The sequence below is a fragment of the Hemitrygon akajei genome, unplaced genomic scaffold, assembly GCF_048418815.1.
Source record: "Hemitrygon akajei unplaced genomic scaffold, sHemAka1.3 Scf000041, whole genome shotgun sequence".
Lineage (NCBI taxonomy): Eukaryota > Metazoa > Chordata > Chondrichthyes > Myliobatiformes > Dasyatidae > Hemitrygon > Hemitrygon akajei.
In genome coordinates this window covers 916,614-930,035 of record NW_027331927.1, presented here as the reverse complement: position 1 = coordinate 930,035, position 13,422 = coordinate 916,614, and the positions used below count along the sequence as shown (strand labels likewise).

The 13,422-nt window shown below is 45.2% G+C and overlaps 1 protein-coding gene across 1 annotated transcript; it reads right to left on the bottom strand.

Moving 5' to 3' along the window:
• Positions 1-10,187: 10,187 nt before the first annotated feature.
• Positions 10,188-11,526, bottom strand: LOC140720306 (uncharacterized; the record flags this gene model as incomplete). The annotated part of the gene is made up of 1 exon (XM_073035170.1): positions 10,188-11,526. A coding segment is annotated over one exon (1,032 nt), but the record flags the coding sequence as incomplete, so codon positions are not given.
• Positions 11,527-13,422: the final 1,896 nt, after the last annotated feature.

Here is a 13,422-nt window from a genome sequence, read left to right as displayed (position 1 = left end):
TCTCGGCAGGAAATCTCTGTTTTGATTTATCCCCCTCTATAGAAGCTACCTGACCTCCTGACTTCCTCCAACATTTTGTGTATGTTACTCTCCATCTCCAACATCTGCAGAATCTCATCGGGACAGAGAGCAGAATGCAGAGAGGACATCGGGTCTCACTAATGTCGAGGAGGCCACACCTGGAAAACTGGAAACAGTAGATGACCCCAACAAGCACGATGCTGAAAAGTTGCCTCATATGGAAGGACTGTTTGGGACTCTGACTCGTGGTGAGGAGAGTGGTTAGGGGCAGGTCTGGAACTTCATCGACTTGCAGCCCCTGGACTCCTTCTAACCGTTGCAAACCTTTCCTTTTTGTGGACAACACTGCCGCTTGGTGGTGATTTACCACAATAACAGGACCCCCTGATTTGTGGACTCCATTGTCACCAGGTGGCGCTCTGCCGCATTAACGCTGAGAGACAGAAATGTGACGCTGCAGCCTGCTGAAATATTAATTCAAGATTCAGGGTTGTTTAATTCCATTTCCAGCAGACACAAGTAAATGATGTCGAAATAATTATTACTCCGGCTCCAATACAGCACAAAAACACAATAGTAACAACATATATCCTCAGCTTATATACTGTGCACGGACTGATTGTATGTTCATAAAGTGACGCTCGGCATAGGACGCCTGCATATAAGATGACAGACAGGAAATGTTAAAGTCGAGGTGTTTGGTGTTGTGGAAGGGTGGGTTAGAGGGTAGAGATATTTATTAGCTTTACTGCTTGGGAAAAGTAGCTGTCTCAGAGGCTGGTAGTCCTGGTGAGGATCCTGCGCATCTACCCACTAATGAGAGTGAGATGAATAGTCCATGAGTGGGATGGGTGGAGGTAGATCGTGAAAATTAGATTGGTGCTTGATCTCAAGAGAGGGCATTTGGAAAATACTAATGAGATGCTTTTAGAATAGCTTGTAATTGTGCCCTCTTGAGAAATGTTGATTCTAGATTGGGTGTTGTCCAAAGAACCAAATTTGATTAGGGAGCTTATGGTAAAGGAACCATGTTGACGCTGTGATCATAACATGTTGCAATTCACCCTGCACTTTGAGAGGGGAAAGGTACAACAAGATGCATCATTATTAGTAGGGTGAGTGGAACTACGGAGGCACGGGAGAGGAGATTACTAAAGTTGATTGAAGGGGACACTAGCAGGGATGATGGCAGAATAGCAATGGCTGGAGTTGCTCCACTTGACAGCCTCAGGGTTGAAGAGAAACACATCATATTCCAACTGCATAGCTCCAACCTGAAGGCATGAATATCGATTTCTCCTTCCAGTAAAAAAATTACTGCCCACATTTCTTTCCACATTCTCCCGAGTAACGTAACTTTACACATTCTGACCACTGACATCTGGGACTTCCATATTCCTGCCAGTGTCTTCTACAAATAAGAGTGATGTACGATACTGATTCAGTACATCAGCCATCACATTTCACCCTCACCCCATTAATACCTCTCCAGCATCATTTTCCATTGGTTTGATATTCGCCTCTGTCTCTCTTTTACACTATATGTGCCTGAATTAAAAATAGTATCCTCTTTAATATTACTGGCTAGCTCACCGAAGTATTCCATCTTATCCTTCTTAATGATTTTAGTTGCATTCTGTTTGCTTTTAAAAGCTTACCAATCCTCCAACTTCTAGTAGTTTTTGTTCTGTGCCCTCTCTTTGTTTTATATGGTGTCTTTGGTTTCTCTTATCAGCCACGGTTTTGTCAGCTTACCTTTAGAATACCACTTCCTCTCTGTGACTTCTGAATTGCTTCTAGAAATTCCAGCCATTGTTGCTCTGTTTTCATTCCTGCCCGTGTTCTTTTCAAATCAATTTTGACAATTTGTTCTCTCATGCCTCTCTAATTCTTTATTCCACATCTGTCTTTAGTTTCTCCTTCTCTAATGTCGGGGTGAATTTCATCAGATTAAGATCACTTGTCCCGAAGGGTTCTTTGAATTCAAGTGACCAAATTAATTCCGATTCATTACAGCACCAAATCCAGAATAGCTGACCCCCCAAGTGGGCTCAGCCACGAGCTGCTCTAAAAAAAAGCATCGTGTAGGCATTCTAGGAATTCCTCCTCTTGAGACAAACACCATCCTGATTTTCCTAATCACCTGCATGACAATCCCCCATGACTATTGTAGCATTACCCTTTGGTACGCATTTTCTATCTCTCATTGTAATTTGTGGACTACTTACTTACTACTGTTTTGGGGTCACTATACAATTCCCATCAGGGATTTTTTTTTGTACATTTGCTGTTCTGTTCCTTAATTCTACCCACAGATTCTACACCGCCCAACCCTATGCCATCTCTTATTTAATGATTTTATTTAATATTTCACCAACAGAGCCACACAACCCCACGACCAGCTTGTTATTTCACTAAACATATAAATATCTGGGAAACAAGGGGACTTGCAGATGCAAGAACTCAAGAGAAATTCACACGAAGTGCAGGAGAAGCTCAGCTGGTCAGGCAGCATCTATGGATGGGAATCAACATTTCCGGCCATGACTCTTCTTTGGGACTCTTGATAACCACGTATCTAAAAAAAATCAACAAGCAAAAACAATAGAAAGTAGTGCAATATTGGGAAAACCTTTGACAAAATTTATTTCAAGGCTTTAAAAAACTGTGGAACAGAGCTCAATAGTCAACAAATACAACAAAGACAATAAACACTTCCATCAATACCGACATTGACTTTTTATAATGAAAATATCTTAGTCCCATTTCAATCAGTAAAATGTACAAAGATAAGTAAGAACTGAAATGACAAGTTTAGAAAAGACTATTTACACTCAAACCCACTTAGATTAACACTACCTTGGACAGAAGGAGGAAAAGGAATAACGCACATGAGAAAGAAAATCACATAAGACCATAAGACACAGGAGCAGAATCGGCCATTTGGCCCATCGAGTCTGCTCCACCATTTCATCATGAGCTGATCCAATCTGCCCTTTAGTCCCATTCCACCACCTTTTCACCATAACCTTTGACGCCCTGACTACTGAGATACCTATCAATCTCTGCCTTAAACACACCCAATGACTTGGCCTCCACTGCTAGCCATGGCAACAAATGCCACAGATTCACCACCCTCTGACTAAAAAAATTTCTCCGCATCTCTGTTCTGAATGAGCGCCCTGCAAACCTTACGTCATGCCCTCTTGTACTAGACTCCCCCAGTCACTCTCGAAATTGCATTCAGCAACGGGGATGGACAAATATCCAGCCTACAGCTAATTGAAACTTTCTCCCCAATGTGAACCCGGTCGTGTGTTACATGGTTAGATTATTGAGTGAATCCCTTCCCATATTCACAGCAGGTGAACGGCCTCTCCCCAGGGGAACACAATGATGCAGCCTTGATGGAGACGGTTGAGAGAATCATTTCCCAAAGTCTGAGCAGACGATCAGCCTCCAACTGGTGTGAACTTGCTGGTGTTTTAGTAGACGAGATGATCGTGTAAATACCTTCCCACATTCACAGGTCGACGGCCTCTCCCCAGTGGAACTCACTGGTGTGCTAGCAGATCAGATGACTGAGTGAATCCCTTCTCACAATCTGAGCGGGTGAAATCTCTCTCTGCTGTGTGATCTCAGTAGGTGAGATGATGTGGTGAATCCCTTTCCACAGTCTGAGCAGGTGAATGACTTCTCCCCAGTGTGAACTCGCTGGTGTGTCTGTAGGTTGGATGACTGAGTGAATGTCTTACCACAGACTGAGCAGGTGAACGGCTTGGCCCCAGTGTGAACTGACTGGTGTACTTGTAGGCTAGCTAACTGTGTGAATCCCTTTCCACAGTCTGAGCAGGTGAACAGCCTCTCCCCAGTGTGAACTCGCTGGTGACTCTGTAGGTTAGATGATGAGTGAATCTCTTCCCACAGACTGAGCAGGTGAAGTCCCTCACTTCAGTGTGAACTGACTGGTGAGTCAGTAGGTGAGATGATATGGTGAATCTCTTCCCACAGTCTGAGCCACACAACCCCATCAGTTCCATTATCCAGATCACTGACAAACCATGTGAGAAGTAGCGGACCGAATACTGACCCCTGAAGACCACAAGACACTGCTGGCCAACCAGAAAAGGCCCCTTTTATTCCCACTTGCTGCCTCTTGACTGTCAGCCATTCCTCTGTCCATGCCAGTATTTCTTCTGATTTTATCCTGTTAAGCAGTCTCATGTGTGACACCTTATCAGATGCCTTCTGAAAATCCAAGTAAATAATATCCACTGCCTCTCGTTTGTCCATCCTGCTTATGACTTCCTTGAAGATCTGTAACAGACTTGTCAGGCAAGATTTCCCTGCATAGAACCTATGCTGGCTTTGACTTATTATATCATTAGTCTCCCAGTACCCCAAAACCTCATCTGTTATCAAGTGCTTCTTAACGTGTCATGACCAATGCATCTGTTATCTCTCCAGCAACCTCTCTCAGGACTCTGGGATGTAGTCCATCTGGTCCAAGTGACTTATCCACTTTAAGAACCGGAGTTTGCCGAGCACGTTTTCCTTTGTAATAGCAATGGCACTCACTCCTGTACCCTGACACTCACGGATCTCTGGCACACCGGTGGTGTCTTCCACAGACAAGACGGATGCAAAGTACCTATCTAGTTCATCTACCAGCTCTTCCCCATTTGTACCCCAAGAGCATCATTTCCCAGTGGTCCAATATCAACTCTCACCTCCCTTTCGTATTTTTTTATAACTGGTTTATATTATTGTATAGTTTGCTATCATATTTCACCTTCCCCATTATAGCTTTTATTTTAAATTTGCCTGTTGTTGGATGTTAAAAGCTACCCAATTATCCAACCTACTACTCACTTTTGCTACCTTATATGCTTTTATGCAGTCCTTAACTTCCTTTGTCAGCCACGATAGCCTAGCCCCGCTGTTTGAGAACTACGTGTGTGGGACATATCTATCCTGTACATTATGAACTATTCCCAGAAACGTCAGCCATTTCTACTCTGGCGCCATCTCCACCAGCATCCTCCAATCCACCTGGGGAATCACCTTTCTCATGCCTCTAAAATTCCCTTTCATTCCATTGCGATACTACGCATGTGACCTGTGCTTCTCCCTCACAAATTGCAGTAGGAATTCAATCATATATGATCACTGCCTTCTAATGGTTCCTTTACATTGACCTCCCCAATAAGATCTGGGTTATTACACAACACCCAATCTAAGATAGCAGTTCCCCGAGTAGGCTCAACCATCAGCTGCTCTAAAAACCCATTTCGTTTGCATTCAATACATCCCCTCTTTTGCGATCTCACGCCAATCTGACTTTCCCAATCCTCCTGCAGATTGAAGTCACCCACTACAGCTGTGTCATTAAATTTATTACATAAATGCCAAACATTCAGCAGTACCTGGGGCAGAAGTGAGGATACATGCTTTTACCAAGGAGAGAAGGTGTTTTTGAAGCTGAAAGGCCTGAAGGTAGATAAGGCACCGCAGAGTTCAGAAAGAGGAGGCTGAAGAGATTGTGAAGGCATTAGAGTCATAAAACACTACAACACAGGAATATGCCATTCGGCCAGTCTAGTCCGTGCTAAAGCATTAATCTTCTGAGTTCCAACAACTTCCACCTGGACCATAGTCCTCCATATGCTTCTCATCCAGTGACCTAAGCAAACTTCTCTTAAAGATTACAATCGTCCCTGCCACTTGCTCTGGCAGCTCGGTGCACACTCCCCACCTCTGAATGAAGAAGTTCCCCCTTAGTTTTCTCTTCAAGTGATGAGTAATGATCTATCAGAAATCACTAGATTTTGGAACGGTTCTGGTGGAACAGAAATTTGCAAATGTCACTCCACTCTTTAAGAGAGGGGGCACAAGAAAGAAAATTATTGTACAGTTAGTCTGACCTTAGTGGTCAGGAAGATGTAGGAGTGTACTAAGAGTGTGTTTGTTGGGTACTGTAATTGGGGAAACATGATGAAGTCGGCGAAAGTCAGCCGGATTGTTTCGAGGAAATCTTGACTGACAAATCTCTTGGAATACTTTGCGGAAATAACAGGCAAGATAGATAAAGCAGAGGTAGTGTAAGTTGTTTGCTTGGATTTTCAGATGATCTTCAACAAGGTACCCCATGCAAGGCTTATTGAGAAAGTAAGGAGGCATGGGATCCAAGTGCACATTGGTTTGTGCATCCAGAACTGGCTTGCTCACAGAAGACAAAGAGTGGTTGTAGACTGGTCATATTCTGCATGGAGGTCGGTGACCAGTGGTCTGCCTCAGGGATCGGTTCTGGGACCCCTACCCTTCGTGACTTTTATAAATGACCTGGATGAGGAAGTGGAGGTACGGGTTAGTAAATTTGCTGATGACACAAAGGTTGGGTTAGGTTGCAGGGGGATATTGATAGTCTGCAAACCTGGGCTGAGAAGTGGCAAATGGAGTTCAACCCAAAGAAGTGTGATGTGGTTCATTTTCTTCGGTCAAATATGATAGAATATAGTATTAATGGTAAGCCTCTTGGCAGTGTGGAGGAACAGAGGGATCTTGGGGACGGAGTCCATAGGAGACTCAAAGCTGCTATGTAGGTTGACTCTGTGGTTAAGAAGCCATACTTTACATTGGTCTTAATCAACCGCAGGCGTGAGTTTAAAAGCCAAGATGTAATGTTCCAGCTATATAGGACTTTGGTCAGACCCCACTTGGAGTACTGTGCTCAGTTCTGGTCGCCAAACTACAGGAAGGATGTGGAAGCCATAGAAAGGGTGCTGAGGAGATTTACGAGGATGTTGTTTGGATAGGGGAGCATGCCTTTTGAGAATAGGTTGCGTGAACTCAGTCTTTTCTCCTTGGAGTGATGGAGGATGAGAGGTGACCTGATGGAGGTGTACAAGAAAATGAGAGACATTGATCGTGTGGATAGTTAGAGGCTTTTTCCCAGGGCTGAAATTGCTAGCACGAGAGGACATAGTTTGAAGATGCTTGGAAGTAGGTACAGAGGAGATGTCAGGGGTAAGTTTTTTACACAGAGAGTGGTGAGTGCTTGGAATGGGCTGCTGGCAATGGTGGTGGAGGCAGACACGATAGGGTCTTTTAAGAGACTCCTGGATAGGTACACGGAGCTGAGAAAAATAGAGAACTGTAGGTAACCCTTGGCATTTCTAGAGCAAGGACATGTTCGGCATCGCTTTGTGAGCCAAAGGGCCTGTAACGTGCTGCAGGTTTTCTATGTTTCTAAGGTGCTGCACGTGAGGCTGCTGAACGGGATCACAGCTCATGGAATTACAGGAAAGAAACTTGTACTGACAAGGGAGAAAGAGTCAGAATAATGTGGGCAATTCTGTTTTGCTGTCGGTAACTAATGCTGTTCTGCAGGGGTCAGTATTGAGACCGCATCGTTTCATGTTAAATCTGAATGATACGGATGATGGAATTGATACCTTGGTGACGAACATTGCAGTTGATACAAAGATAGGTAGGGGACAGGTAGTTTAGAGCAAAGCGGGAGTCTGCAGAAGGACTTCGATAGGTCTGGAGAATGCCAGCAAAGTAGGAGTTGAAATACTGTGTATGCAAGTCATGTACATTTGGTAGAAGTAATTGGGCGTAGAAAAAAATAAATGGGAGAAACTTGAAAAAATTAGAGGTGCATAAGTGCTTGTGAGTCCTTGAGCAAGAGGCCCTAAAGGTTTGCTTGCAGATGGAGTTGATTAAGGATGACAACTGCAATGTTAGCAATATAAGAGCAAGGATGTGATACTATAGCTTTATAACGCATTGGGCAGATCACTGTTGGTGTATGGTGAGCAGATTCCGACCTGTACTTCCGACTTATTATCTGAGCAAAGGATGTGCTTGTATTGGAGTGGGTCCGGAGAAGTTTCAAAGAATGATTCCAGGAAGACCAAGAGTGGATGCCCTGGATGAGGAAGTACGTGGGAAGGGATTCACTCAGTCATCCAACCCACAGAAATTTATCAATATCCACTGTTGCTGATTTCCACACACAAATAAATCAAAAGGGATATGCCCAATCAAATCGATAATTAGTCGATCAATAGCCCCCAAACAACACGGCACAGCCGGACACATAACAGGGGACTTTACATCTCACAACACTGGATTCAGTGATGAAACCCATGATTTATGTTGTTGTCCCTCTCAAATCATAAGAAACACACATTAAGGTGCATTTAAATGCGAGCACATCCCCACAGGTGATGTCACACAGACCCCCTCGCGCCTGACGTCACGCATCGGCTTCCCACACGGGGATCTGCCCTTACGTGCACAGCGTCTTACGTCATCCATGCGCTGGTGAGCTCGGGCTTTATCAGTTTAATAGCTGGGCTAATAATCACGTGACCAGCCCTCCCCCCACTGCTGTCAACAGAGGATTCAGGGGCTGCGCTATTCCCATTGGTGCAAAGCGATGTCAATCACTTGTTACCACCAGTCGCTGAGGTGGACAAGTCCAGAGGGCGTTACCCCCGCTGAGTTCGCCTCCCGCTCCGGCCTCAAACTCCACATCACAGCGGAGTAAATGTCCGTTTTTTGATTTATTTCCATTTTCCTCCAAGGAAAGTTGGGGGATTTGTGAAGCGTCTTCTGTGGCCGGAGTCTGATGTGTCGCCGAGAGGTAGGAGGAGACCGCTCGGCCCGTCGGTTTGATGCCAGTTCCCTGGGGAGGGAGAGGAGGGATTTTATTGAAAGGAAAAAGATGGTGTGAGAGGGGGCGGACAGGATGTTTGTCCCGGTGGAAATCTGTGGAAATGTCTGAGCCCACGCTGGTGGCGAGCAGAGGGATTCACGTTGGGGGCGAAACACCTGCAGTCGGTTGACCTGCAAGTGGGGCCAATGACAGGGGTAGTAGGTGAGTGTTTGGGGCAACACAGGGCTGTGGAAGATGGACATTTTTTGCACAGAGGATTAACAAAGTGGTTAGAGAGTATTTGTTATAGAGTGTGCAATGAAGTTTCAATAGACCGATCCCTGAAATGGTTGGGTCATCATATGAAGAAAAATCAAATGTGATAACCCTTTCATTTAGAGAATCGAGGACTGAGAGATGAACACATTGAAATACACATCATTACCGGTTGAAACAGGGATCCTAGTCTCTGAAAAAGGGGGTGGATGCCTATATTTTATAATATAACCCCTATTGTTTTACCTTTACCTCCTCTCCCAGTTTTATGCTTCCCTGGTCTTTCACACCCCCTTACCTGCTTAAGATTCAGCCCATTAGCAACAGTCAGCAATTCATTCCTTTTGGCTTTTCCTAATGCCTCAGGGGTTGGCACTTCCGGAAATTTATAAATATCCACTGCTGCTGATTTCCACACAAATAAATCAAAAGGGATTTCCCCAATCAAATTGATAATTCATCGATCAATAGCCCCCAAACTTGTTCATATCCCAGACCCACACCCCAAATTTTTTACAAACCATAATGCTTTAGAAACAAACCAGCAGCAATAGACTACACCTGGAGTCTGGTTTTGATGTTAAATCTATCTTTATTAGAATCTACTTGTAATATTGCAACTTAAACAAGATAAACAGAAGTTAACAGTGTTAAGTTTGTAAATGTGTGTAAATGTAACTCCCAAACTATTGAGCTCGGGGGAAACAAGGCTTGGAGTCTTGAGATGGTAAAGTATGAAAGTTCCGTTCAACTACAGAATAGGCGATGAGAGAGAGATTTGTAATCCATGGTAAATGGCGAGAGAACGCAAATATGTAGAATTCCACAGGTTCTACAGTGGTAAAACGAGAGAACAGTCGCTGTAGATTTTATCCATCATCGTTCCAAATCCACATACAAATTATCACCGAAAGTGACTTGTCACAAGGTGTATCATCTCCAAGTGAACTACAACACCACAGCCAGGCAAGGGTTAACACACAAGTGGTCTCCACAGGATGCGCCAAATCCGATCCACTCCTATGGATCAAACAAGGTGACAACCACACATTCGATGTACGGTGAATCGATAATTAACCCACCTTGTGGGGATAGGAAAGTTCTAAACAGTGACCCTTGGCCACTAGTTCCCTGGTGTCGATCCTTCAGTTTTTCCTCCTTCGTCTCCATCTGACTCTGAGTGTCTGTGTCCTCGGTTAAAACTAAACAAGCTGCAAGAGATGTAAACAAGCTGCAAGTCAGACTGATTCACCTTCTTAATCTCTCTCTCTTAAAATGACAGTCCACAGCAAACGAAACCCAGGGATTCATAACAACGGCCAGTCCCCACTGTGAACTGACTGGTGTGCCAGTAGTTGTGATGACTGAGTGAATCCCTTCCCACAGTCTAAGCAGGTGAACGGCTTCTCCCCAGTGTGAACTAACTGATGATTCTGCAGATGGTGTGACTGAGTGAATCGCTTCCCACAGACTGAACAGGTGAACGGCTTCTCCCCAGTGTGAACTCGCTGATGTACCAGTAGGTTAGATAACTAAGTGAATCCCTTCCCACAGACTGAGCAGGTGAATGGCCTCTCCCCAGTGTGAACTCGCTGGTGTCTCTGTAGGTAGAATGACAGTATGAATCCCTTCCCACATTCTGAGCATGTGAATGGCTTCTCCCCAGTGTGAACTCGCTGATGTACCAGTAGGTTGGATGACTGAGTGAATCCCTTCCCACATTCTGAGCAGGTGAACGGCCTCTCCCCAGTGTGAACTCGCTGATGATTCTGTAGGTGGGATGACTGAGTGAATCTCTTCCCACATTCTGAGCAGCTGAACGGCCTCTCCCCAGTGTGAACTCGCTGGTGACTCTGTAAGTTAGCTAACCGAGTGAATCCCTTCCCACAGACTGAGCAGGTGAACGGCTTCTCCCCAGTGTGAACTCGCTGATGAATCTGTAGGGTGGATGACTGAGTGAATCTCTTCCCACATTCTGAGCAGGTGAACGGCTTCTCCCCAGTGTGAACTCGCTGATGACTCAGTAGGGTGGATGAATGAGTGAATCCCTTCCCACATTCTGAGCAGGTGAATGGCCTCTCCCCAGTGTGAACTCGCTGGTGACTCTGTAGGTTAGCTAACCGAGTGAATCTCTTCCCACATTCTGAGCAGGTGAACGGCTTCTCCCCAGTGTGAACTCGCTGATGACTCAGTAGGTGGGATGACTGAGTGAATCTCTTCCCACATTCTGAGCAGGTGAACGGCTTCTCCCCAGTGTGAACTCGCTGATGACTCAGTAGGTGGGATGAATGAGTGAATCCCTTCCCACAGACTGAGCAGGTGAATGGCCTCTCCCCAGTGTGAACTCGCTGATGACTCAGTAGGTGGGAGGACTGAGTGAATCTCTTCCCACAGTCTGAGCAGGTGAATGGCTTCTCCCCAGTGTGAACTCGCTGATGGCTCAGTAGGCTGGATGACTGAGTGAATCCCTTCCCACAGACTGAGCAGGTGAATGGCTTCTCCCCAGTGTGAACTCGCTGATGAATCTGTAGGGTGGATGACTGAGTGAATCTCTTCCCGCAGACTGTGCAGGTGAATAGCTGCCCCCTGGTGTGAACACGTTGGTGTGCCATTAGGTCAGATGACCGAGAGAATCCCTTTCCCGAAATTCAGCAGATGACCAGCCTCTGCCCAGTGTGATCTGACTCTTGGGTCCACAGGTGGGATGCCCAGCAGAATCCTTTCTCACACACAGAACAGATGAATGGCCTCGCCCAGTGTGAACTTGCTGATGTACCTTCAGTTGAAATGACAGAGTGAATCCATTCCCACTGTCTGAGCAGGTGAACGGCCTTTCTCCTGTGTAAAATGCCGGGCTTGCTACTTGCTCAGATGACCGAGTGAATCCCTCCCCACAGTCTGAGCAGGAAGGATGGTCGATTGAATCCCTTGCTCCACTTCTTAAATATCTAGACAGAGACAACAAAACTGGCATGCTGTGTTTGGGATCCCTGGAGACAAATTCCTTCTCGTTTTTAACCTGTAGAAGATTTACAAAATCCATCAATGGGTGTAGGACAACATTTCAGATGAGATTACTTGAGTTGCCAAGTTTTGATTTGGTATCACACTGTTACAGTGAGGTTAAACCCAAGTTGGAAGAGAAATCATCTCCCGACTGGGCAGAGTGCTGGTATCTGGAATGACCATCAATCCCCATATGCGTTTCAAGTTCCAACTCTTTAAAGTGCAGGGTTACAAGCTGCAGCTGGATGCATTTCTTGTAAGTGAGGGCATCAGGGACACTACAGGTCTCCAATACCCCCTCTAATTTGTAATAACCAGTGTGTACATAAGACTTGCACTGTGCATTTTTTTTACCCAGTGACAGGATGTGCACAGTGAATTTTTTTATAGAGAGGTATTCATTTTCACAGCTAGCAAATCACTGTCAATAGGAACTTTGATCTCCTCTGGGTTCGATCCAGTTCATCTGCACTCTCTCACAACCTATGTAGCAGGCCTGTAATGGGTAATGAAGGATTTTCTCACCAAAGTTTTTGCATATTGTCCATATGTGGTTTGCTTGCTAAGTTACACTTTAAAAAGTCAGATTTCCAAATATCACTCCACTTCTTCCCACTTGCAAATTTTCCAGCAACTTTTGCAACATCAGAATACACACAAGTATCACCAGTTTCTGTATTCCCCTGAAGCCTCCCCCGATGACTGACAGTGGTGAGCTCAGTGATGGCAATGCCAATGAATATGAAGGGAAGGGCAGTAGTCTGTCTCACTGGAGTCTGGCACATTTGTGATGTGAAAGCTACTTGCTTCCCCAGATATCATTATGTACTCAGAGAGAATGGGACAAAACATGCTCTCATGGGTAGAAAAGTCCAGAACAAGAGGAGGTAGAACAAGCAACACACACAAAATGCTGGAGGAACTCAGCAGGCCAGGAAGCATCTACGGAAAAGAGTACTAATGCTGAATTTTGCCGGCATTTTGTGTGAGTGTTACTTGGATTTCCAGAATCTTCAGATTTTCTCTTATTAGTGATTGGACGTAGAACAAAGGTGATTTTCTCAATTGCTGATGTAAAAGATTTTGTTCCCTTTCTCTGAGTTCCTAATCCTTGCATTTAGATAGCTGGAGCTCAGCTCTGTCTGAAAGATCCATCGGATCCCATTCACTCTGCAGCCGGAAGCTCCCCGGGGCCCGTGTACGGATCGTGGGGCTGAGAGAGAGGGAAGAGGGCAGGACTGTCCCGGAATTGTTGGCCACGGTGTCCGGATTTCACAGGAATTGTTGTGAATTTGGTGTTTAAGATAAAAACATGGAGAATCGCTCTTACCTGCACCCGACATTTTCAAGGCCTTCTGTGTACTGCGCTCATGCGTGAAACTCAGGGACGTCCTCAGGCTGACGGCTGCGCATTTCATCGGCGCTTCAGCGCTGGTGAAATTTTTAACGCATGG